The sequence below is a fragment of the Notamacropus eugenii genome, chromosome 4 (assembly GCF_028372415.1).
Source record: "Notamacropus eugenii isolate mMacEug1 chromosome 4, mMacEug1.pri_v2, whole genome shotgun sequence".
Taxonomy (NCBI): Eukaryota; Metazoa; Chordata; class Mammalia; order Diprotodontia; family Macropodidae; genus Notamacropus; species Notamacropus eugenii.
In genome coordinates this window covers 11,105,269-11,128,973 of record NC_092875.1, presented here as the reverse complement: position 1 = coordinate 11,128,973, position 23,705 = coordinate 11,105,269, and the positions used below count along the sequence as shown (strand labels likewise).

Below are 23,705 nucleotides of genomic sequence, written 5' to 3'. Positions count from 1 at the left end.
TTGATAATATTTTGTGAGAGTGACACATTTGAATATTCTATGGTATTTTTTTAAAATCCTGGTTTAATACTTTGTGGCACAGTGATTGGAAGGTCCAATTGTTTGATTCAAAGCTGTGTACTTTGTAGGTTTTAATGGGGGTCACAGTTGGAAAAGGGACCTCCCCAGCCGTGGAGAGCCTGAAGGGAGACCCCCTCCCCCCCTGAAGGGGAAGGTCCTCACTAAAGCTCAGCGTTCATCTTCCAGTCCCATCCACCAAGAACATCTGGGTCCTTGTCAGTATTCAGTGGGCACGCTTCCTGATGTCAGTCTGCTCATGCCAGCTCCCTGCGAGAAGCTCCTTTTTTAGATAGGGTTTTCTTAAACAAATGGGGTTTGAAACCTAGTGAAATTCTTACTTGGGAGATTTTTAAACAGGCCACAGAAGTCTATTTCTACATTTCTGAAGTGAGCAAGTTTGAGAATTCTCACAGGGGATGCACTCAACGTCCTTTGGGGGAAGAGAGCCTCGGTTTGGAAATGGCCTCAGACTCTCCTCCTTAGCTACTCTCTCCAGGCTCAGTACACACTTCCTTTTAATAGGCCCTTCTGCTATTTAATTGGGATGGTGGGTCACTTCATTGTTTGGGGGGTGGGGTCAGTCTTCTCTCTCCAAGTACACTGGGAGCTCTACTTCCCCCAAGACCAGAGCTGAACCAAGCCCTGGGCTCATGTGAACTGAATGGGGACAGAGGGCAGGCTGGCTTGGTCAGGTGGGATGACGGGGGAGACTTGGAGAAAGGGGATTAGGGGGTTGTGGGGATTGTGGACTCTAAGGAAGAAGGAAAGTATGAAAGAGCCTTCTCTCCTCCCTTCTCTCTCCATTTCTATGTCTCTCCCTCTCCCTCTCTCTCTCTCTTCTTCTCTCCCTCCCTCCCTCCCTCCCTCCCTATCCTCTCTTTGTCTTTTTCCTCTTTCTTCTTCTCCACCTCCCCTCTACTTCCTTTTCTCTTTCTCTCCATCTCTCTCTTCTCTGTCTCTACCTCCCTCTCCTCCTCGCACCTCCACCCCTTCCCCATCCTCCTTTCTCTCTCTCCATTTCTCTCTGTTTCTCTGTCTCTTTCTCTCTCCTCTCCCCTCTTCCTCCTCCATTTCTCTCTGTCTCTCTCCCTTTTCTCTCTCTCTCCTCTCTCTTTCTCCTCTCCTCCCTTCCCTTCCTCCTTCTCCTTTCTCTCTATCTCTGTCTCTCCTTTCTCCCTCCCTCCCTCTCTTCTTCTCTCCCCACCTTTGCCCCTGGCCGTGGATTCCCTGCCACCTCTTTTGTTAGATGTTTCTTTCCCTGGACATAGCTGACTGAATGAGAAGCTCGAGATGAATGTCTCTAGCCTGGAAAATTATCTTCTGAGTTCACCAGGTGAGGAGGCCCAGGGATCTTCCACAGCTGCCTCCTTCTCAGAACATGAGTCACGTCTTGGCTTGGCTCCTCAGGCATGTGTCTGGACGGTGCCAAGTCAAGGTGAAGGTGAGATGGTGTTTCATATTTTGATGTTTTACTTATCAACCTCCTGGAGGTGTATGATGGGAGTCAGGGGTTACTGTTTGATGGTTTAATTCTTTGTCAATGTTTTTTGTGTTATAAAGCACTCTTTTGTGTGGAGAAGATAAATAGCTGTCCCATACTTGATCTACACCGTATGTTATCTTTCTCACTCAGAACTAAAGAGATAAACCTTAGCTTTTGCTAAGTGATTCTCCCCCCCTCCCCCACTCCCACCTTGTGTTCTGGGACAGGAGCTGGGGTGGTGGAAAAAGCACTGAATCTGAAGTCAGGAGAGTCCTGGATCTGAATCCTGACTCTGAGACTCACTACGGAATTTTGGACGAGGCATTTTCTTTCTCTGGGTGTCTATCATTCTCTGAGCTCAGATTCCCATACAGTAGGAGATGGATGAACTGCTTTCCGGATAACAACCCTGGGAGTGGGGGGAATACTGCTATCCTGCTTTTGCAGATATATAAACTGAGGCTCATGGAAAGGAAGATAAAGATAAAAAGACCCCTCCTCTTTAAAGGCTAGGCTGCCCTAGGATTAAACCTGTCCTCCACATAAGCTCCAGAAACCCTCAGATGCTGGAGACTGAGGGTGCTCATCTCCATTAATGTCAACAATCAACCATCTGTCCCAATGGAGGACATCCCTTGGGCTCCCCCTTTTTTGTCCCAGAGGCCCCCCACCTGCTAGTCCTGACCTGGAAATGAGATTTATTCCAGCCATCCTTCTGCAGGGTCCCCCGGAGCTCCTTGTAGCTCCAGACCATCTGGAGGACGTGGGATGCAGCCTTGGTCTCCCGCACAGACTGACTGGGTGGAGAGACAAACACACAGACAGACTTGGGTCCAAGCCTCAGCTCCAGAAGGGCTCACAGGGAGCTCTAGAAATTGCCTGGGGGTGGGGGAGGCTGGGAGGACAGAACCAACAGCCAGATCCTTGGGCACACCCAAGTCATCTTCAGCTATGCTGGGAACTGGCCTCTCCCAGGGGTCGTAGCAGGTCTTGCTTGGTTAATGAACTCTGCTGCCCCACAGATTCCTAGCTGGAGTTGGAGGGGACCTGGTTCAAATCCTGGCTCTGGCACTTACTGGCTGTGGGACCTTGGGGAAGTCACTTGATTTCTCTGAATGACAGCTCTGATAAGAGAGAGTGCTAAAAACTTGGCCAACCACTTCCTCAACTGTCAGGGTGGTGTGTGTGTGTATGAAAGTCATTTTCTCAGTTTTACAAGTAAAGAAAATGAGGTGCAACCAAAGGGAAGCACCTTGACCAGGCCCATATATCTCATAAGTAGCCTCTGTTTGGGGACCTCTAGTGACTGGCAGCTCACTACCTCTTAAGGAGGCTCATTTTACTTGGGGGCTTTTCCTGAGTTACTCTGACTGAACTAGAGGTGAACAGATGTGTTCAGGAAAGGGGCTGATTTCTCCCAGCTGGGGCTGATGGCAGCAGTTCCAGACCTGGCCCTGCCTGAATCTTCTCCCCACTTTCTGGGATCCCAGACCTCCCGTCTCTGTTGCCTCGATAGATCCTTAAGACATCATCTTGTCCAATGCCCCCATTTTAGAGATGGGGACACGGAGAAGCAGAGGGAGGAGGGGGCTCACCCAGGAACCCACCTCGACTTGCTGATGCCCACCAGCTTCTGAATGCCCTGGGTCTGCACCAGGGAGCGGGCGTTCTCGGCGCTGTCTGTGATGATCTCATGGATGGTGTTGAGGACGGCGACCACCGTGTCCTCCTCAAGGTTTTTGGCTGTCCGCTGCTGCTGGCTCGGCAGATTTCGGACCAGCTCGGCCATCGCATAGCTCCCTGCCAGTGTGTGTGGGGGGTAGCAACATGAATGCCCCTACCCTGGGAAGCTCCTTAACACTGGCACACGTGTCCAGAAGGCCCTTCTGCAGCCTTCTCGGTGCAGGATATTCAGGCCAGTGGGTGGGTAGCAGGCAATGGGGAGGAGAGGTGGCATGGGAGGGAGGAGCTTTTCAGGGGACTCTCCCAGAACCCCATGAATACAGCCCCTGCCTAGCCCTGACAACACCAAGGGTTAATTCAAGGGAAATAAAGCTCCACTCACTTGCTGGGGCCAGAGAAGGCTCGGGTACCCACAGTATACATGGGACCGTGCAGAAGCCCACATGGGGCCCTCTACCCCCAGGCCACGCCTAGGAGGCTGGTGAGCTGGCCTGCACACACATGGTCCATGAACACAGTCTCCCACATGGACTGCCCAGGGAGATCACCTGCATGGCTGTATGGGGCACACCCACTAAGCCCCACCACAGTCACTTGGTCTGCCTGGAGGAGGGGCAAAGCTGTGCCCATATTGGGACACTCCAATGGGACTGCCCCAGGGCACTTGTGGGGGGGTGTCACACAGGGACTTAGGCCCAAGGCCCCCTCCTGACAGTCACACAGAGAGGGCCCCGGGGGAAGCCTGGGCCAGAGAGGTCTGAGAAGTATTCCCCCTCCCCATTTTACTGAGAGGGAAAGTGAGACCAGAAAGGCCCCAAGCCCCACGGGTACACTTTGCCTCCTGGAGGATGGGATGGGAAGGCCGGGGGCCGGTGGCAGAGGGGCTGCCTCCTCCCTACCTATGAGGTCCTTATTCCGCCGGTCCATGGACAGGTTCCTGAGCGCAATGCTCACAGCCCGCACCACCTTGTCCGAGTCGGATTGGAGCAGTTCCACCAGCACTGGTAGCCCCCGCTCCTTGCGCACCATGGCCCTGATGTACGTGGACCACTGGGCAGGGCAGAGAGGATGCCGCTGGGATCCTGAGCCTGTCCCATCCCTCCCACCTCCCTCTCCCCAGCCCCACCCAAGGGCACATCCCTTGGATTTAACACATGAGGAAACCAAGACCCAGGAATGGCTTGGGCAAGGAGCAGAACTGATATTCACACCCAGGCCCTTTGTCTCCAAATCAGGCCATCATCTTACCACAACAGCCTCATCTTGTTTGAACCACCTGATCCTGAGAGATGTGAGGACGGAAACCTCATGAAGCAATTCAGAAAGCTGACAACACCAGACTCAGCCTGGCTCCTTCCTAGCTGTGGGACCTTAAGCAAGTCACCTGCCTTGTGGGCCTTGGTTTCCTCCTTTATACTAGCCCCTGAGGACGAGCCTCTCAGCTCACTCCCTGAGGCCAGGGACTGACTTTTACCTCCTTCTGTATCCCCAGACAGTAGGTGTGATGTCTGCTGATGGGCTGACTGCTTTAGAGAAAGGAAAACCCAAATCTAGGGGGTAGAGGGGAGAGGGGATGTGGCCTTTACTGACTGGCAGCAGATCAGGGGAGGTATCTATGCTGAGCTTTCAGAAAGAGGTAGCACACAGGCCCTGGAGCCAAGAGGACCTGAGTTCAAACTTGGCCTTAGACACTGACAATTTGTGTAGCCCTAGGCAAGTCACTTAACCCTGCTTGCCTCAAAAAAAAAAAAAAATCCAGGATTCCAGCTCTGCTCCCCAGCGCTGCTTGCTTCATCCCGGCTCCCAGAGGGGCCTCCCAAACCCAGACTGGGGTCTCTCTTGGGGTGGAGGCTCTGGCTGGGACCCCCCAGGAATGAAGAGGCTCTTTCTCCCATGCAGTCTTCTGGGGCATCCCAGGCCGGAGGCAGAGCCCCCATGGGGGTACTCACCATCCAGGTGCCAGCGCTGAGGTTCTGCAAAGCCCCGGCTGCGGCCTCCAGGGTATTGAAGTTCTGGCTCTCGGTGAGGACGGAGAGGTAGAGACGCACCACTTCAGGCTGGTAAAGCAGTTCGAAGCCTTGGGGAGAGAGGGACTCAGGTCCATAAGCCTCCCCAAGCTCTGGCCTCCAGGCTCTCCCCTCTCCCTGCCCCTCTACCCTGCCCATGAGGAGGCAGAGACCTCAGCCAAAGCTGCCCTCAGATGGAGAGGGGCTGGTACCTAGAGCCAGGGCAGGGGGGCACACACAATGCCCTGGAGGAGCTTGCTCAGCCTCGGGGGAGGCAGGCCCTGGAGACACCAGCACTGGGTGCCCCAAAGCCTAGGATATCAGAACTGGGAGAGAACATGGGACGGAGGGGGAAAGAAGGACCTGAGATCAAATCCTGCTCTGCCATTCCCTAGCTATGTGATGACCCTAGACAAGTCACTTCCCTCCCAAGGCCTCTGTTTTCTCATCTGAAGTGAGGGAAGTTTCCCCCTTATGACCTCAGATGCATTTAGTCTAGGATCAAAAATCTCCCTTTAGCGGCTAGGGGTAGCTAAGCCTGGAGTCAGGAAGACTCGAGTTCAAATCCAGCCTCAGGCACATACTAGCTATTTGACTGGAGGCAAGTCATGCCATTTCTGCTTGATCTGTGAAATGGGTACAATACTAGCACCACCCTCTCAAGGCTGTGGGGAGGACCAAATGAGATGTTGTTCATAAAGCACTGCCAGCCTTACAGTGCTATGCATACTTCCTCCTTTAGACTAAACCATCCCCAGGCTTTGACCTGACCTTGTATTCTCATTCTACAAGATTTCGGTGATGCCAGAGCTGAGCGTGCCTGGCCCAGGGCCCAGCATGTAGTAAGTACTCAGTCAGCGCTGTTTCTCCTGAGTGATCAAATCCCTCTCAAAATGTTTTCTGAACCACTGAGGAATTAAGTGCCTCTAGGTCACTGTCCTGCCCATGACTCTGGGATGCTTGGGCTGGTGTTTGGTCAGTTCAGTCATGTGCAGCTCTTTGCGACCCCATTGGCTGAGATACCAGAGTGGCTTGCCATTTCCTTCTCCAGCTCATTGGACAGATGAGGAAACTGAGGCAGACAGGGTGAAGTGACTTGCCCAGGGTCATAGTTCCAGAGAGGCTTTCCTGACTCTCTGCAGACAGGAAGCATGAGTATGAACATGTGAAAGGCGATAAAACCCACCATTGGAGAGATGAGATGCCTTGGCCTTGTGGCTGCTATAGGACCAAGTGGATGAACTGTTGTACTTGAAATCTAAAAGAACTCAGTTTGAATCCTGACTCAACGCTGTTCAGCTGGGTGACCCCTGGCAAAGCATTTAAACCCCTCTCAGACTCACTTTCCTTATCTGTAAAATGTAGGTAATAAAGGTATTTCCCAGGTTCCCAGAGGCTGTTAGGTGTCTCCCTAGAGTCAGGAGGACCCGAGTTCAAATTTGGCTTCAGACACTTACTAGCTGTATGATCCTGGGCAGGCACTTTATCCTGATTGTCTCAAAAAAAAAAGAAAAGAAAAGAAAGAAAAGAAAAAAAAAGAAATAGAAAAAGAAAAAAGGAAAAGAAAAAATAAAAGCTCATGTCTCTGGTAGGTGATTGTGGGGACCAAAGAGATAACCTCAGTAAAGTGCTTTGTAAAACTCCGAAGGCCATATTATGAGTTACTATGGTGGCTCAGGATCCCCGGGTAGGAGCTGAGAGTTGTCTTTGTAATTTGTGGATAAAGGAAGACTTTCTATCAATGACTCAGCATGTACCTTCTCAAGCCCTCGGTCCCACCAGGGTTAAGGCATGGACACTCTCTAGGCCTCAGTTTACCACCTGTAAAACATGGAGCTTGGACTCCACCAGAGGGCCCTTCCCATTCTGCTCCCAGGACCCATCCCCTCTTTGTCCGGCTTTGCTTCCAAAGCTAACACCCAGCCTTCTTGGCAGACACTGGAAATTCTGGGCTGGAGTAAATCATGCTCTGCTCCCCACAGGCCTGACCTCAGATTCCTAAAATATCTCAGGGCCAGGTTCTATCTGTATCATCCCAGCTGCCCCTGCTGCTACCAGGAGCAGCTAGAGGAGAAGGATGTGGCCTCCCTAGAGTGGGCCCCCCCAGGACTCAACACCTTCTCAGCCAGCCCCTTCCTGAAATCCTGCCTTGGCTTTCTGTCTGATTGTTTCTGGCTGGGAGTGTTCTCCCCAGAGACCCGGCCTGGGCCCCGATCCCAGCTTATTTCCTTGCTGGCTGTGTGACCTTGGATAAGTCCCATCCTTTCCCTCCTTCAAGATGGAATGTCCCCAGCCAAAGGCGGTCAGATTAAGTGAACCTGAGAGTTTGTTCCACTTTCAAATCCTATAAACCTTCCTGCCTTTTAAGGGGATGGCTGTGTCTACTCTCCCATCTCCCCCCACAGTGCCTAGCCTGGGGCAAGCATGGGCGTGTTTCTGGATATACAAAGGGCTTTTCTTTCAACAATTCCCTCAGAATGAGAGCATTAATTATGATCTTGATTTTTATTAAGGAAATGGAGGTCCCGTGAGAAGGAGGGTCTAGTCTGAGGGCACACAGCTGCAAGGTTTGACTCAAACTCTGCCCCCCCTTCCCCTCTGCCTGCCCGAATCCAGCATTCCTGCACTAAATCCCATTGTGTTGGGACCACAAATCAAGCCCACAGCACCATCACCAGAACCCAAGAACAGAGGCCACTGTTGCCCCACTATGTGCAACCCTCCCACCGACCCTGGGCCGATGTGAAGAAAATGGGAAATGGTCCATAACGTGGGAGCTTGTCTTGGTTCCCTTCTTCCATAGCAACGGGGCAGGACAGATCAACTCTGGGCATTGGTAGTAATAGGGCCTTGTATCAATCCAGGGAAAGGATGAGCCCCTCGGGGAAAGGATGGATTTAGCCCCAAATCTGCCCTGAGGGTCCCAGCCTCCCTCAGTGGTCATGGTGAGGCCCCACCCCCATGATGGCCCAAGGGGGTGAGGAATAAATGGATAAAGTCCTCTTTTGGTCTTCCTCACTACCCTACTCCTTTCATAACCCTCTCTCCTTAGGACTAAGGCATGGAAGGTGCCTGAGAAAAAGCAGCGAGTCTCTGGGAGAGAGAACAGTCAGCCACGACTGGTCATTTGTAGCCTTTAGTGAGAATTCTGTGATCAGAGCTTGGCCCCAAAGAGGAGGAAATCCCACAGCACCCTCCCTTCCTCGAAAAGGCCAGGCATTATGGGCATGGTGCGCCGCAGGCACGATAAGACTTGGCTGAGGCACTGGCTAGCTTGGCTGAACTGATCTTTGCCCACTTTAAAAAAAATCTTTGTAAGGCTCTCTGGGTTGGAGAGGAGGGAGGGCTGTATTGGGAAAAACAGTGAGGAGAAAACAAGAGCTTAGACTAATAAAAATGTAAGAGAAAATGATGTGATCAGCTTAGCCCTGAGGGATCCATCAGTCAGGCAGTCAACAAACATTTATTAAGTGTTCACTACTAGGTGCCGGCTCTGTGCTGGGCTCTGGGGTACAAGAAAAGGTTCTGGTCTCAAGGAGCTCCCAGTCTAAAGGATTGGGGTGGGGAGAGGGGCAAGGGACAAGGAAAATAGATCTGTCATTTTATCCCTTTTTGTATCCCCAGCACTTAGAACAGTTCTTGGCACACAGTAGGAGCTTAATAAATGTGGATTGATGTAAATAACTAGATGAATTGATGGTATGGACAGCAGCTGGGAGACAAGGAATGACCCCCAGCACAAGGTGGGATTTGAGGGGAAGCTTGAAGGCATGATGGGAGGCCTCAGGAGAACCTTCTGGGCTGGTTGTTGTCCATCTCTGAAAAGGACCAAAATGACATCACTGTTGTAAAGTGAAGTTTCAGTGTGTCCCACTGTGGCTGATCAGACCAATACGAGCTCGGAATGCTCTACCACAGGTTGGGCACAGAGAGTCCGTTTTAATATTTGAGGTAGATATCCCAAATATGCCCATCCTGCATGTACTTTGTGCTGTCTCAATTCTGCTTTGCTCAAAGAGCACAGCACCCTTTCTGGTGTGGACATGCCATGCTGAGCAGTCCTGTGCCAGTGTCTCCCATGCTGCACAGTCAAATCCAAAGTTCTTGAGAGAGACCTTAAGAGTGTCCTTGTATCGCTTCTTCTGACCACCATGTGATTGCCTGCCCCATGCAAGTTCTCCATAAAATAGTCTTTTTGGCAAACATAAATTTGACATTCGAAGAATAGTTTGAATACTTGGCAGTTCAGCTCAAGCAAGGACGTCTGGTATCTTATCATGCCAGGTGATCCTCAGAATCTTCCTAAGACAGTTCAAGTGGAAGTTATTCAGTTTCCTGGCATGGCACTGGTAGACTGTCCATGTTTCACAAGCATATAACAATGAGGTCAGCCCAACGGCTCTGTAGACCTTCAGTTTGGTACTCAGTCTAATATCTCTTCTCTCCCAAACCTTTCTGTGGAGCCTCCAAAATACTGAATTAGCTCTGGCAATGTGTGCATCAACCTCATTGTCAATGTGTACATCCCTGGAAAGTACGCTACCAAGGTAAGCCAACTTATCCATAGCATTCAAAATTTCTCCATTTGTTGTAACCGATGGTTCCAAGTATGGATGGTGTGGTGGTGGCTGATGGAGCACCTATGTTTTTTGGTGTTTATTAGGCCAAAATTAGCACAAGAGCAGAGAATTGATCCATATTCTGCTGCATCTCAGCTTCAGAGGCTGCATTGAGTACACAATCATCTGCAAACAGAAAATCCTGCACCAACACTCCCTCCACTTTAGTCTTGGTTTGTAACCTTTTCAAGTTGAAGAACTTACCATCAGTGTGGTAGTTGACCTTGATGTCATGCTGAAAACATCATGCTAAAAAGCATGGGAGCAAGCACACAGCCCTGTTTCACTCCATTAGTGACTAGGAAGGCACAAGAGCCTTGTCCATTATCCAGAACCCAGGCAAACATGCCATCATGAAATTGATATACAGTATTGATGAACTTCTCTGGGCAACCAAATTTTGACATAATTTTCCATAAGCCCTCACAACTAGTAGTGTCAAAGGCCTTGGTCAGACCTACAAACATTGTGTACAGACCTCTGTTCTGCTCCTCGCATTTCTCTTAGAGTTGTCAGGGAGCAAACACGATACTGACTGTTCCTTGGCCCTTTCTGAAGCCACACTAGCTCTCAGATATATGCCCATCTCCCAGGTGAAGGATCAGCCTATTAAGGAGGACTCTAGCAAGAATTTTGCCAGCAATGACTAAGACAGAGATCCCCCTGTGATTGTCACAGGACAATCTATTCCCTTTACCTTTATAGAGATGGACAATGGAGACATCCTTGAACTCCTGGGGGATAACCTCCTCTTGCCATATAACCTGGAAAATTTCAGTCAACTTTTGTGTGAGCAGTGGTCCCCCTACCTTGTAAATCTCAGCTGGAGTAGAATCAGCACCAGGTGCTTTGCCACATGAAAGGAGCCTAATGGCCATCAAAACCTCTTCTTCAGTTGGAAGTTCAGCTAAGCAGGGATTGACTTCAACCTGAGGTCAGTGGTCAATGGCCTCAGCATTGATTGATGATAGTCTGTTGAGAACACTATGGAAATGTTCAGCCCATCTCTCTAGGATCAGGTCCTTATCACTAATCAATGTGGCTCCATCAGCACTGAGTAGTTGTGATGCAGCATAGGTTTTTGGTCCATAAATAGCTTTTAGGAAATCATAAAAGTGCTTTGGATTGTCACTATCAGCATAAAACTGAATTTCATCTGCCTTCTTACTGAACCAGGAATCCTGCATCTCTCTAAGCTTTGCTTGTACTTTGCTTTTGATGGAATTAAATGCTGCCTTCTTAGAGGTGGATGACCTATCCTGCTGGTAAACCCTGTGGAGTTCTCGTTTTTCATTTAGCAGCTTCTGAATTTCCCCATCACTTTCATCAAACCAGTCTTGGTGTTTGCGAATGTTCTGATCCAGATGAGCAAATGCAGTGCTGTACACCAAATCTCTGAAAGCTGCCTACTCCTTTTCTGCTCCACTGTTGCCAGCTGTGTGTTGGCTCAACTTTCCCTCCAAGTCAACAGCAAACTGTTCACGCTCAGAGAAGAGTTCTTATTTGTTTTAATTAATTCTTCTGGTAGTCATTTTGCCTTGGGGGTGGCACTTTTAATGAATGTGAATATTTAGCTTGGAAAGGATAAGTCTGTGATCCGTCCAGCACTCTGCACCACACATTGCCTTTGTCACTCTCACATCTTGTCTGTCTCTTCTCCTTACAGTCCCATAGTCTATCAGATGCCAATGTTTGCTGCGAGGGTGCATCCATGAAGTTTTATTGCATTTAGGTAAACAGAAGACAGTGTTGGTGATGAGAAGGCATGTGATGCACAAGTCTTCAGCAGTCAATGACCACTGCTGTTGCTGTTCCCAACTCCACTCCACTCTGGGACTTCCTGCCAAGTCTGGTAGTCTGAGCCTAGTCTAGCATTAAAGTCACCCAGAATTATAAGCTTGTCTTCTTTTGGCATATTGATGATAAGGGTCTCCAGGTCTTCACAAAATTTTTCTTTGCCTTCATCAGGGTCTGTCATGGTGGGAGCATAGGCACTGATGATGGTGGCATGGTGTTTTTCTGTGGGTGGCAATTGCATTGTCATGAGCCTGTCATTCATTCTTTTTGGCAGGCGTACCAGCTGGCTGATTAGATTAGTTTTGATTCCAAAACCTACACCAGCTTCACAGCACTCCCCTTCACTGCACCCACTCCAGAAAAAGGTATATCCAGATCCAGCCTCAGCAAGCTGGCCTTCATTTGCCAACCTTGTCTCACTTAGGGCTGCTATTTGGATGTGATACCTGTTAAGTTCTACTGCAAGAAGAGCAGTTCTTCTTTCAGGTCTACTGGATTTTGTGTTGTCTATTATTGTGCGCATGTTCCATGTGCCAATGGTGAGTGGAATCATCTTTGCAGATGTTTTTGTACATTTTGTACATTTTTTTTGTGTGTTTCGACAGCATGGTGGGATTCCCCGCCTGCCGCGGTAATTAGGCCAGGGTTGGGAAAGCAGACAATGTTCAGGGCACCTTTTCTAGCTCCCTTCCTCACACCAGGAGGTGAGCAGTGCAATCCTTAAAAGGCTGCTCAGACACCCAGGGTTTGCTGAGTCCCACTGCTGCTCCCAGTGAGAAATGACCCTATGACCTGTGCCGCCTGTCGGCAAGATTGTGACTACAGCTCCCAGTGTATCTGCACCTGCTGCTTCATCACTTGCCTGTCACCACAGGACTTTGAGGCATAATAGTGAAATGGTACGGGTGATGTCTTTTGATTTGCGTGTAAATTGGATTTAAGTGAGGCAGAATTGCACGAAGTCACCAGCCTCACTCTCTCCTCCTGAGACATCATAGTCCAGTGGCAGGACAGAGTCAAGATGGCTGGTGATGGCTCAGGATGCAGTGGATGACCTTGGCGTCTCTGGTGTCTAACCAAGCTCTAAGTCCTCCACATCGCCTGCTTCAGCTGCCTTCATGGCCATTGGAACAAACCGTTCTCATCTTCTCATTCCATCAGAGGAAGTCTTCACATGCTTGGGGTAGGCACCCTGCTAACTCATCAACAGGTTTGAGAACCACTGGTTACCCTCAACCTGGCTTGACCTGTGTACCGAAACGGTTTACTGGGGTGTGGCCGCTGTGCATGCTGCAGCTTCTTGGAGCTACAGGTGAGAGTTAGGTAGAACAGGTGGATACTAGAGGTAGAAAGAGCCCCCAAAAGGGCTCAGCAGCCATCACACCAAAGGTACTGGACCTCCCTGAACACACCCTACACCCCAACCTTTTGAGCATAGCCAAAGCAAATGCTTAGATTCTGAAGATGGATGGCTGTGTGTAAGGGGCAGCAGGGCACCCATGAGGCTGGACTGGGGAGTGCAGGGAAGGGGTAAAGTGTAAAATTGAAAAGGCAGGAGGAGCCTAGTGGGCCTTCAAATGGCCAGAGGGAGGGTGTCTTGGAGGGGGACGGTTAGTGGAAAGGAAGGCCTGGTGCCTGTGGGTCTGGCCAAAGATATATTTGAGGAGAAAACTGCCTTTCTCTGAAAATGCCCAGGATTGCCACTGGCCATTGCTCACCTTGGGAGAGTCCTCAGCTGTTCGGAAATGGGGCCTGATGACCCACAGCCTTCCCTCTGACACCCACCAGAGGGCCTATGAGCATCTCCGGGGGACCTCCCAAGGCTCCCTCTGTGAAGCTGCTCCCAGCATCCTCCCTGATCCCCATATGGGGTGGGGGGAGCTTCAATGTCACAGTGAGAAATAGGAAACCTCTTAGAAGGATTTATCTTGTTAGATACAGTGTTTGGTATCTAGTAGGCACTTGATAAATGCTTGCTGACTGTTTTAAAGACCATGTGGTTCAGTGGATAGGGCACTGAACTTGGAGTCAGAAAGCGTTGAGTTCAAATTCAGCCTCATGCACCAGCTGCATCCCCTTGGCCAAGTCTCTTAGTCACTCTGTCCATAATCCTATGATTGTTAAAACTGTTAGTTTTATGCTATATATTAATATAATATATTGATTATATGTTAAATGCCTATTAGTAATTAATAACAACCAGTATTTCTATAGCACTTTAAGGTCTGCAAACAGGACCTCATTTGGTCCTCATACCAACAATAACTAACATTTATATAGAGTGAGACCCTGTCTGGCAGTGATCCTGGATGGTGAGTGTTGGGATCTCCCCCATTTTGCAGATGAAGAAACTGAGGCATAGAGATTGAGTGACTTATCCAGGATCCCACAGCTGCTAAGTGTCTGGGGTCATCCCATCCTGACAGATTCCTTTCCTAGCCAAGAACAGCCTCCACTTAGTATCCATAGAGAGTGCAATGTGATCCAAAGAAGGGCTCCTGGGTAACCCTGGACCAGTCATTTACCAACCCCTCCTTGTCATTGAAAAAAACGCAAGTTTCAGACTAGATGGTCTCTTAGATCCCCTCCAGAACTGAATCCAGAATCTTGTTTCTGCCAGACCTGGGGATAAAGAGAAGGGTTTCCACAGTTGCCTCCTCTGTTAGCCATCTCTCTCCAGAACACCCAGAACGAGGGCTTAACCATGGAGCTGAGGAGGGGCTACAGCCAGCCCCGCCCCCCCCCCCCCCCCCCCCAATCCTAGCCCATGTCCAGGCCTGAACAGGAATCCCACAGAATTGAAATCTCCCTTTCACTGGCTGTTCCCAGGGGCAGGGAACAAATCAGTCCTTCTGGCCCTGATAAGGGCCACTCGTCTGCTGTCCACCAGGGGCAGCAGAGAGACAGCAGTTAGTCACAGGAAAGCAGCCGGAGCTGTCCGTGGCTGAAGCCACATCCCAGGAGCCTTCGAGGACTGGCCCAGTCAGACCCTCTGCTCAAGCCCCCCAAGCTGGACAGGCCCCTCATCTCTTGGGATCCTCCCCACCTGAGGCAGACTGCTTCTTGCCCAGCCCCAATCACACTGATATTTCCTTGTCAACTGGTCCCTAGACATTCTTCCAGCCTTGAGCCTGACTTGTTTTTGATTTTATTAAGATAACTAAGCTTCCTGCTCTGGCCTCTCATTTCAATTGACCAAGTCAACAGAGTAAGCATGTATTAAACACCTAATGTGTGCTTGGCTCTAGTCAGGCAAAGACATAGTGAAATCTTCCCCTTTCCTCAGAGAACGTACAGCCTTGCTTGGGGAGATGACATGTTGCTCTGCAGGCACATACAAACTAGATCCAAGGGGATTGGGTGGAGAGGAGGGGACCTCTGCTTTAGGGATCAGGAAAGGATTCAAGGAAGAGGCCATCAGGGTGTAGCAGATGGAGTGCTGAAGATCTGGGTTCAAGTCCTGACTCAAGATGTTTGTTAGCTGAGTGACTTAACCCCTGTGTGAGACTCGCTATGCTCCTCCACCTACCTCACATGGCTGTTCTGAGGGTTTGTGCTTTGTTGACTTTGCATATAATTGACCTTTCCAGTAACAGCTCTCTGAACCTGTGTGTAACCTTAGACAAAACAGTTGCCCTCCCTAGGCCTCAGTTTACTTCTCTGCAAAATGAGATGGTTAGACTTAATGGCCTTTAAGGTCCTTTATGACTCCAGAGCCCTGGGGTCCTAGAAAACTTCTCTGGAGCAGAAATGGCCCAAGTCCTAGCTGAGGCCCCCAGAAAGATGGTGCACTCCCCCACTTCACACTCAAGGCTGGCAGAGCCCTTGGCCCATTCAGGCTCTGTCTCTAGGCCAGAGCTAAGCAGGACCTATGTGTCCCCTCTGCTCCCCCACCCCCACCTTGGGCACTCTGAGTTAGAGACAGATAATGCAGAAAGGAAGCTGGCCTCCAGTCCAGGAACACCATCACCATGGCGACAGCAGCATCTCTCCTGGGCTGAGCTGCTGGTTCCTTAGATCCCCCTCCCTTCCTCTCTCAGCATTGACCTGCTTTCTGAAGTGAGTACCGAACAAAGGCTGGTGAGGAAGGAGCCCTGACACCATGAATTGGTCCAAGGAGAGCGGGCAGGAGCGCTGAGGGCCCAGAACTGGCTTACAATATCTTCCATTTCTGTAATGTCTTCCAAGTGGCAATGGCACCCCAGCTCCCATTTCTCTCATCCTTTAAGGTGTTCAAAGCCTTGTTCAAAACTAGTACAAGGTTCATTTTCTCCATTTGACAGGAGAATAAAGAGGCCCAGTGCCCAGGACTGAGCTGACCACCCATGGTGCCCACCACACCAGCTGGAGAGGCAGCCTTGGGACTGGAACCCGGGTCTCTTGTTCTGGGGCCCAGGACTCTGCTCTTCCACCACACCCCACCTTCCTCCTAAGTAGCCTTCAGACCAGGGTGTCTTCACCTTTGCTGGGTCCTCAACCCCTTGGGCAGCCAGCCCTGTGGAGCAGTGTCCACAGATGAATCCTTCTCAGAATCATGTTGTTAAATGTACAAAGTATAATATAAAAATAACAAACCAATGACATTGAAATACGATGAACAGAACATTAAGAAAGCAAGCTCACAGACCACCAGGTGAAGAACCCCCTCTGCAGAGGTACACTTTATAATCATGACAATGATGAGACAGCCAAGAAGCTCAGCGGGCAGGGCAAGAAAATCCGAGTTCAAATCCCACTTCAGATGCTTCCTAATGTGTGGTTCTGGACAAATCACTAAGCCTTTCAGTTTTGGTCTCCTCATTGGTAAAATGGGAGTAATAATAGTTTTCCTGCTTCCCAGGCTTGTAGGAATTACACGAGATATTTGTAAAACACTTTGCAAACCTTAATGCATGATAGAATTGCTAAATATTATCATAATGAGAAGCAGCTGTGGTAAAAATGGATAAGAACCTGGCCTCAGAGTCAGGGGAACTGAGTTTGAATCTCACCTCTGATCCTACTGGACCTGTTTCTCCCTCTGTAAAATGAAGGGGATGGACTATATAGCACAGGCCCAAGCCCTGCCTCTGATGTACGACCCTAGGCAGGTGGCTTGGGCAAAATGAACCAACCCAGTGGGTCACATCTGCTCACATCTGCCTCATCCATCTTTGACGAGAAGTCTTAATGATAATGATAAAAGCTAGCATTTATACAGTGCCTACTGTCAGGCGCTGTTCTAATCACTTTTCAAATACTATCTCCTTTGATCCTCAGAACAGACTGGGGAGGTAGGTGCTATGATTATCTTCATTTTATAGTTGAGGAAACTGAGGCAGAGAAGTGAAATGACCTGCCCAAGGTCACACACCTAGTCAGTGACTGAAGTGAGATCTGAACCCAGGTTTTCCTGACTTCATCCACTGAGTCACCTAGCTGCCTCTCTGTAATAATAATGATGACCCCTAAGCATGGAAGGAGCCATCCCCGCAGACCTGGCCCCATTGAACTGATCTGTCAGTTTGCTGATACTCTGTTAGAAGGGAAGATTGTGGGGGTATTATGGGAAGGAGTCACTCAGATGTGTTAGAAAAGAGAACTGTCCCAATGGCAAGAAATAGAAAGAGAAATCTCATTTAAAGCTATGGTAGACACTATAAAATATCTGGGAGTCTACCTCCCAAAACAAACCCAGGTACTATATGAACACAACTACAAAACACTTTTCACGCGAATAAAGTTAGATCTAAGTAAATGGAAAAACATCAGTTGCTTGTGGACAGGCCAAGCTAATATAATAAAAATGACAATTCTACCTAAAGTATTTTACTTATTGAAGTGCCATACCAATCAAACTACCAGATAATTATTTTCTAGAGGTAGAAAAAATATACCAAATTCATCAGGAAAAACAAAGGGTCCAGAATATCAAGGGAACTAATGAAAAGAAATACTAGGGAAGGTGGCCTAGCCCTACTAGATCTCAAATTGTATTATAAAGAAGCAGTCATCAAAACCACTTGGTACTGGCTAAGAAATAGAGGGGTAGACCAGTGGAATAGGTTAGGTACTCAAGACACAGTTGTCAATGAATATAGCAATCTACTGTTTGACAAACCCAAGGACCCCAGCTTCTGGGATAAGAACTCACTGTTTGACAAAAATTGCTGGGAAAACTGGATAACAGTGTGGCAGAAACTAGGCATAGACCAATGGCTGACACTGTACACAAGAATAAAGGCCAAGTGGATACATGATCTAGGTATAAAGATTGATACTATAAACAAATTAGAGGAGCAAGGAATAGTGTATTTGTCAGATTTATGGAGGATGGAGAAATTTTTGACCAAACAAGAGACAGAGAACATTATGAAGTGTAAAATGGATAGTTTTGATTATATTAAATTGAAAAACAAATTTGCACAAACAAAGCCAATGCAACCAAGATTAGGAGGGAAGCAGAAAACTGGGAAAGAATTTTTGCAACTAGTATCTGTGATAAAGGCCTCACTTCTAAAATATATAGATAATTGAGTCAAATGTACAAGAATACAAGTCATTCCCCAAATGATAAATGGTCAAAGGATATGAACAGGCAGTTTTCAGAGGAAGAAATTAAAGTTATCTAGTCACATGAAAAAATGCTCTAAATCACTATTGATTACAGAGATGCAAATCAAAACAACTCTGAGGTACCACATCTCGCCTATCAGATCGGCTAACATGACAGAACAGGAAGATGATAAATGCTGGAGAAGATGTGGGAGAGTTGGAACACTAATTCATTGTTGGTGGAGCAGTGAACCGATCCAACTATTCTAGACAGCAATTTGGAACTATGCCCAAAGGGCTTTAAAAATGTGCACACCCTTTGACCCAACAATATTGCTTCTAGGAGTGTGTCCCAGAGAGATCACAAAAATGGGAAAGGGTCCCATATGTACAAAAATATTTATAGCAGCCCTCTTTGTGGTGGCCAAAAACTAGAAATCAAGGAGATGCCCATCAATTGGAAAACGGCTGAATAAATTGTGGTATATGAATGTAGTGGAATACTGCTGTGCTATAAAAAATGATGAGCAGGCAGACTTCAGAGAGGCCTGGAAAGACTTATATGATCTGATGCTGAATGAAAGGAACAGAACCAGGAGAACTCTGCACACAGCAGCAACCACAGTGTGTGAGGAATTTTTCTGGTAGACTTAGTCCTTCACAGCAGTGCAAGGACCTAAAAAGTCCCCAGTGGACTCTTGAGGCAAAATGCCATTCACATCCAGAGAAAGAAATATGGAATTGGAATGCAGAATGAAGCAGACCATTTTCTCTTGTGTTATGTTTTGTTTGAGTTTTTCTCATGGTTTCTCCCATTCATTTTAATTCTTCTATGCAACATGACTAAGGTGAAAATGTATTTAGTAAGACGGTATGTGTGGAACTCATATAAGATTGCAAGCCATCTCAGGGAGGGAGTGGGGAGTGAGAGGAAGAAAATCTAAGATTTATGGAAGTAATTGTAGAAAATTGAAAACAAATTAATTTTTAAAAAAAGAGAACCATCATATGTAATACTTAAAAATTCAGTATTTCTAATGTTCTAATAGTCCAACACTTTCAGATTTTGTATTTTGAAGGTTCTAGATTTGAATCTTCTGTATTTCTAATGTTTTGAGAATCTATGCACCAACTGCTCTAACATTCTAAGGTTCTCACGATCTGATTTTCTGCTTCTGAAGTTCTAGATTCTAGCATTTAAAGTTCTGTATTGCCAGTGTTCCAAGAGAGATACACAAAAGTCTGAGCTGGAAGCCCAGAATATTAAAACATCAGAGGGTCTAATGAAAGCATTAGAATCTTAGAACTTCATATTCATCCAGCAGCTTCTGACGTAGGAGGCAGCCTGATGCCCTACCTGGTGCTTTAGTCAGAGGGCCTGGGTTCCAATCCTGCTTCAGCCACTCCCATTTTCCCTAACCTGTGAGATCTTGGACAAGTCTTTGGGCCTCAGTCTTTTCTGCAGTAAAACAAGGGGGCTAGATTACACAGTTTGTCTCCTTTCCCTTGAAATCCATGATCCTCTGAATGCTGGGGCTGCCTTCACTAGGGGGAGACAGTATCTATTTTCAGCTCACTTCTCCTCATGGAAGAACCAGGATCACCACTGTCCTCATCGATAGAAGCACAGCATGTGCTAATGTCTGCAAGGTGCTTGGCCTCTGTTATCACACTTGATCTCCACAACAACTCTGGGAAGCAGGTGCTATGATGACCTCCATTTGACAGATGAGGAAACTGAGGCAAGAGGTTAAGAGACTTGTCCAGAGTCATCCAGCTAGTAAGCACCTAGGCAGGATTTGAACTCAGGTCTTGCTGAGTCCAAGAACAGTGCTCTCTCTATGGTGTGACCCAGCTGCCTCCTAAGGGACAGCTCAGGGGGACAAGAGGACTTGCTGGCTCTGGGGCAGTGGGGGTCCTCAGTCAGCTAAGAGAGGGGCCAGCTGCCCTCCATCCTTCTATGGGTCATCTCCAATTTCTCCTGTATACAGCAAACGTTGTTTGTTTATTGTCTCTCTTTTGGTTTTCTTTGTATCCCTGGTGCTTAGCACAAGGCCTGGCACATAGTAGGCTCTTAATAAAGGATTTTTGCCCACCTGACATCTGAGGTCCTTTTACCTCAGAGTCTGTGATTCTGGGAACTGAGAAGAAGGACTTGAGACAAAAACCCCCAAGTGCTAGATCTGCCCTCACACCCAGAGCTGGCACTCCTAGTGATGAGTGGGGCGTCTATGAGGGGGGCAGAAATGCCAAGGATGGTCCCCTTCTCCAGACCTTTTGGCTCTCAGTGGCCCCTGCTTACCTTTGGCCGACTCGGATCTCTTGGGTAAGTCCAGGGTATCAAAGTTCCTGTCCATGCCTCCATTCTTTTTTCCTATAAAAAAGCAAACCAAAACAAAGGGAGGGTGAGAAGGTCCCTTCTGGGCCCAGGATAGCTATTTATCATTTTCACAGCTGGACCTTTGGTTCTGGGGAGGGGAGGTTCCTGCCCTCACAGGGCTTATAGTCAGTAGAGGAACGTGACACCAATGAAGAAGACCATAACGGAACACACCCACATACTAAACACACCACAGAGAGACCACCAAAGGGATTCAGGATTCTATCCAGGAAAAGACTGCAGCTGATTGAGGGAATCAGGGAAGGCTCCCTGGGAGAGCAAAATTTAGGATGGGGAGGAATTCACCAGGTGGACATGGTGGGGAGGGTATTACTGGAGTAGGAACAGTGTCGGCCAAAAGTGGGGTGGTGGGAAAGCATAGGATGGATGCAGGAGAGAGCTCTCCAAACTGGAGAAAGCAGGAATGGGAGATGAGGCTGGAAACCAAATGACATACTGCCTTGAACCCCAGGTACAGGAGTTTGCATTGTATCTGGCGGGTAGTAGGGAGACAAAGGAGGTTCTTGAGCAGAGGAGTGACAACCACCTCTCCCTCTTCCGCAGTCTCAGCCAGGAAGCCCTATCATCAGCCTGGGTGGTCCCTGGAGCAGGGCTGGTGTCAGAAGACAGGCCAGAGGGTCAGGGAGCTGTCATCAGACTCTGGGGGGTGGGGTCCCATGTCCTTCTTCTCAAAGTGCTCCTAGCGGGTCAGGGGGACACTGGATCTAGGACTCAGAGCTGGAATGAGACCTCCTTGGTCCTACAGTCCACACTTTAAAGGTATCCAGAGAGGGACGCACGGGGCTGCCACGGACTCTCTCTGCATAACCCTCTCTGGGCTCATTTCACTCATTTTTGTCACAAGAAGGGGTTGGCCTCACTGTGGGACTTGGGGTTTGTTGGGCATCATCTTGGAAATCAAAGTTCTCTCTAGGCTTAGAGCCTACAAAATGTTACATAATCAGGAAGCAGAGTCCCAGAGGAGGCTGAGGGAGGAGAGAGGCTGCAGCCAGAGGGGGAGTCTGAGAGAGGACACAGGGCCTGACACATAGTAGGCACCTAATGCTTGTGGACTGACTGACAGACGGGAGATGCTGGACTGTCAGCCCTGGGGAGGGGGCAGGCAGGAGGGAAGGTTACCAGATGCACCTGCTTCCCCTCCTCATGCCCTCTAAGGCCAACTCTGTTTCTCCCACCACAGCCCATGGAGGTTGGTACTAGATAGGTACCCACCGTCTAGAGGAGAAGGCTGAGGCTGAGAAAGTATAAGCTGACAGATGCATCAAAGTGAGCTTCCCATGGACCACATATCCAAGAAAGGATAGAGATAAATGGGATCCATTTTACAGATGAGGAAGGGAAGAGACTGGACCTGTCACACAACCACTAGGTGTCCAGGGCAGGGCTTAAGTGTGGGTGCCCTGTTTGAGGGTGGAGGGTAGTCTGAATCCCTCCACTCCCACCCCGGGTCTGGCAGGAAGGACGGAGCCTCAGGGGCCTGAGGGACAGAATTACCCAGCATGTCAGCCCTGTTCAGACTGAGCCAAAGGGACGATGAGGGGGAATGGGGGAGACACCCGACATGACTGCTACATCCTGAGGAGCCTTCCCTACCCCCACTGACACAGGGGCCACCCCAGCAAGGACCAGAACCTTTTTCTGAGCAGAGACTAATTGCTTCAATTCCTGTATCTCGAACATCTCATCTCAAAGTGAGGAATACAGTAGGCACTTAATAAATGCTTGTTGACTGACAGACCAAATTTGTATTACACTCCATGGAGGACTCTAGGATCATCTCAGTTAGCTAGTCCAACCCCCTTTTACAGAGGAGGAAACTGAGGATCAGCACACAAGGGTCTTGCTCAGGGTCACAGGGGGTTATGGGGGACTCCTAGATCAGCAGAGTCAAATTGTAGGCATCCTTAGAGATTACTTAGAACAGAAGCCCCTCGTTTTACAGATGAGGAAACTGAGGCTCACAGAGACTAAAGGACTTGTGTCCAAGGCCACATAAGAAGGAAAAGTATTCAAACATAGTATTTGAATCCAGATTTTCTGATGTTAAGAGCACTGGGATGTTTCTTGCTGGTATGATATGTCATATATGGAATGTCAGGGCTAGGAACAGTCTTAGAACAGGGCATGTCAGAGGTGGGAGGGAGGTTAGAACAGGGGATGTCAGGGCTGGGAGGGGCCTTAGAATAGGGAGTGTCAGAGCTAGGAGGGGCCTGAGAATACAGAACACAGAATGACATGACTGAGAGGGACGTTAGAACATAGAACATTAGAACATAAGTCCAGAGGGGAAGGCCCTAAGAACACAGAACAGAGACTGTCTGAGCTGGGAAGGGCCGTGGGCTCTGCTTGTATGGGGTCCCCTGAGCACCAGAGGCCATTGAGTCTCAGGATTAATGTCTCCTCTCCCACATCCCCGCCAGTCTTGGCTTGCATATGTCTCCTGGGGATGAGGGGAGCTCCCTCCCTTCCTCCCATGGCAGCCCACTCCACTGGGGGACAGTTGCCATCCTTAGGAGTCCCTTCCTGACATTGCCTTGGCCTGCCTCCCCCTCTGAACAAGGCCAATTCCCCTTCAATCTCCAGGCTAAGCATCCCTTGTTCCCTTAGAGGCTCCTGTCATGACCTGATCTCTGGGCCTTCACCATCCCCGTTGCCTTCCTCTGGTTCTAAGTAAACTCCTTCCTTTTACAGGTGAGGAAACTGAGGCCCAGAGGGAGGAAACAACAGGGTAGAGAGTTCAGAGCCGGGAACAGAAGGTAGGTGCCCTGCCCCCCAGTCTGGGGTCTTCCCTTGAGGCAGTGAGGGAGGGTCCTCCCTGGAAAGCTCCTGGCCCTTCCCTGATGTCCACTGTGTGCTGGTGATAAATCTGCCAAGAAAAGGAATTCATCAAAGTATATTTGGTTGGATTGAACTCCCAGGGTTGGTGAGGAAAATGAGGCAGATGGAGGTGAAATGACTTGCCTAGGGTCACACAGTTAGTGTCTCAGATGGGACTTGAACTCAGGTCTCCCTAACTTGAGAGCCAGTGCGCACTTATGCAGTCCATACCACCTACTGCTTAAGTATACAATCTCTAACAGTCCTCGTCATATGCCGTTTCTGCTCCTTCAGAAGGAACCTCA

General features: G+C 48.9%; 1 protein-coding gene across 6 annotated transcripts in view; it reads right to left on the bottom strand.

Moving 5' to 3' along the window:
* ARVCF (ARVCF delta catenin family member) overlaps positions 1–23,705 on the bottom strand; it is a 352,355-nt gene that overhangs the window by 22,806 nt on the left and 305,844 nt on the right. For all 6 annotated transcript variants that reach the window (XM_072599775.1, XM_072599774.1, XM_072599778.1 and 3 more), the window contains 5 exons: positions 20,485–20,556; positions 5,176–5,303; positions 4,126–4,276; positions 3,151–3,343; positions 2,229–2,340 (listed from right to left, as the gene is read on the bottom strand). In XM_072599775.1, coding sequence (XP_072455876.1) covers positions 2,229–2,340; positions 3,151–3,343; positions 4,126–4,276; positions 5,176–5,303; positions 20,485–20,556 — 656 coding nt within the window. The remainder of the gene's footprint in view (positions 1–2,228; positions 2,341–3,150; positions 3,344–4,125; positions 4,277–5,175; positions 5,304–20,484; positions 20,557–23,705) is intronic.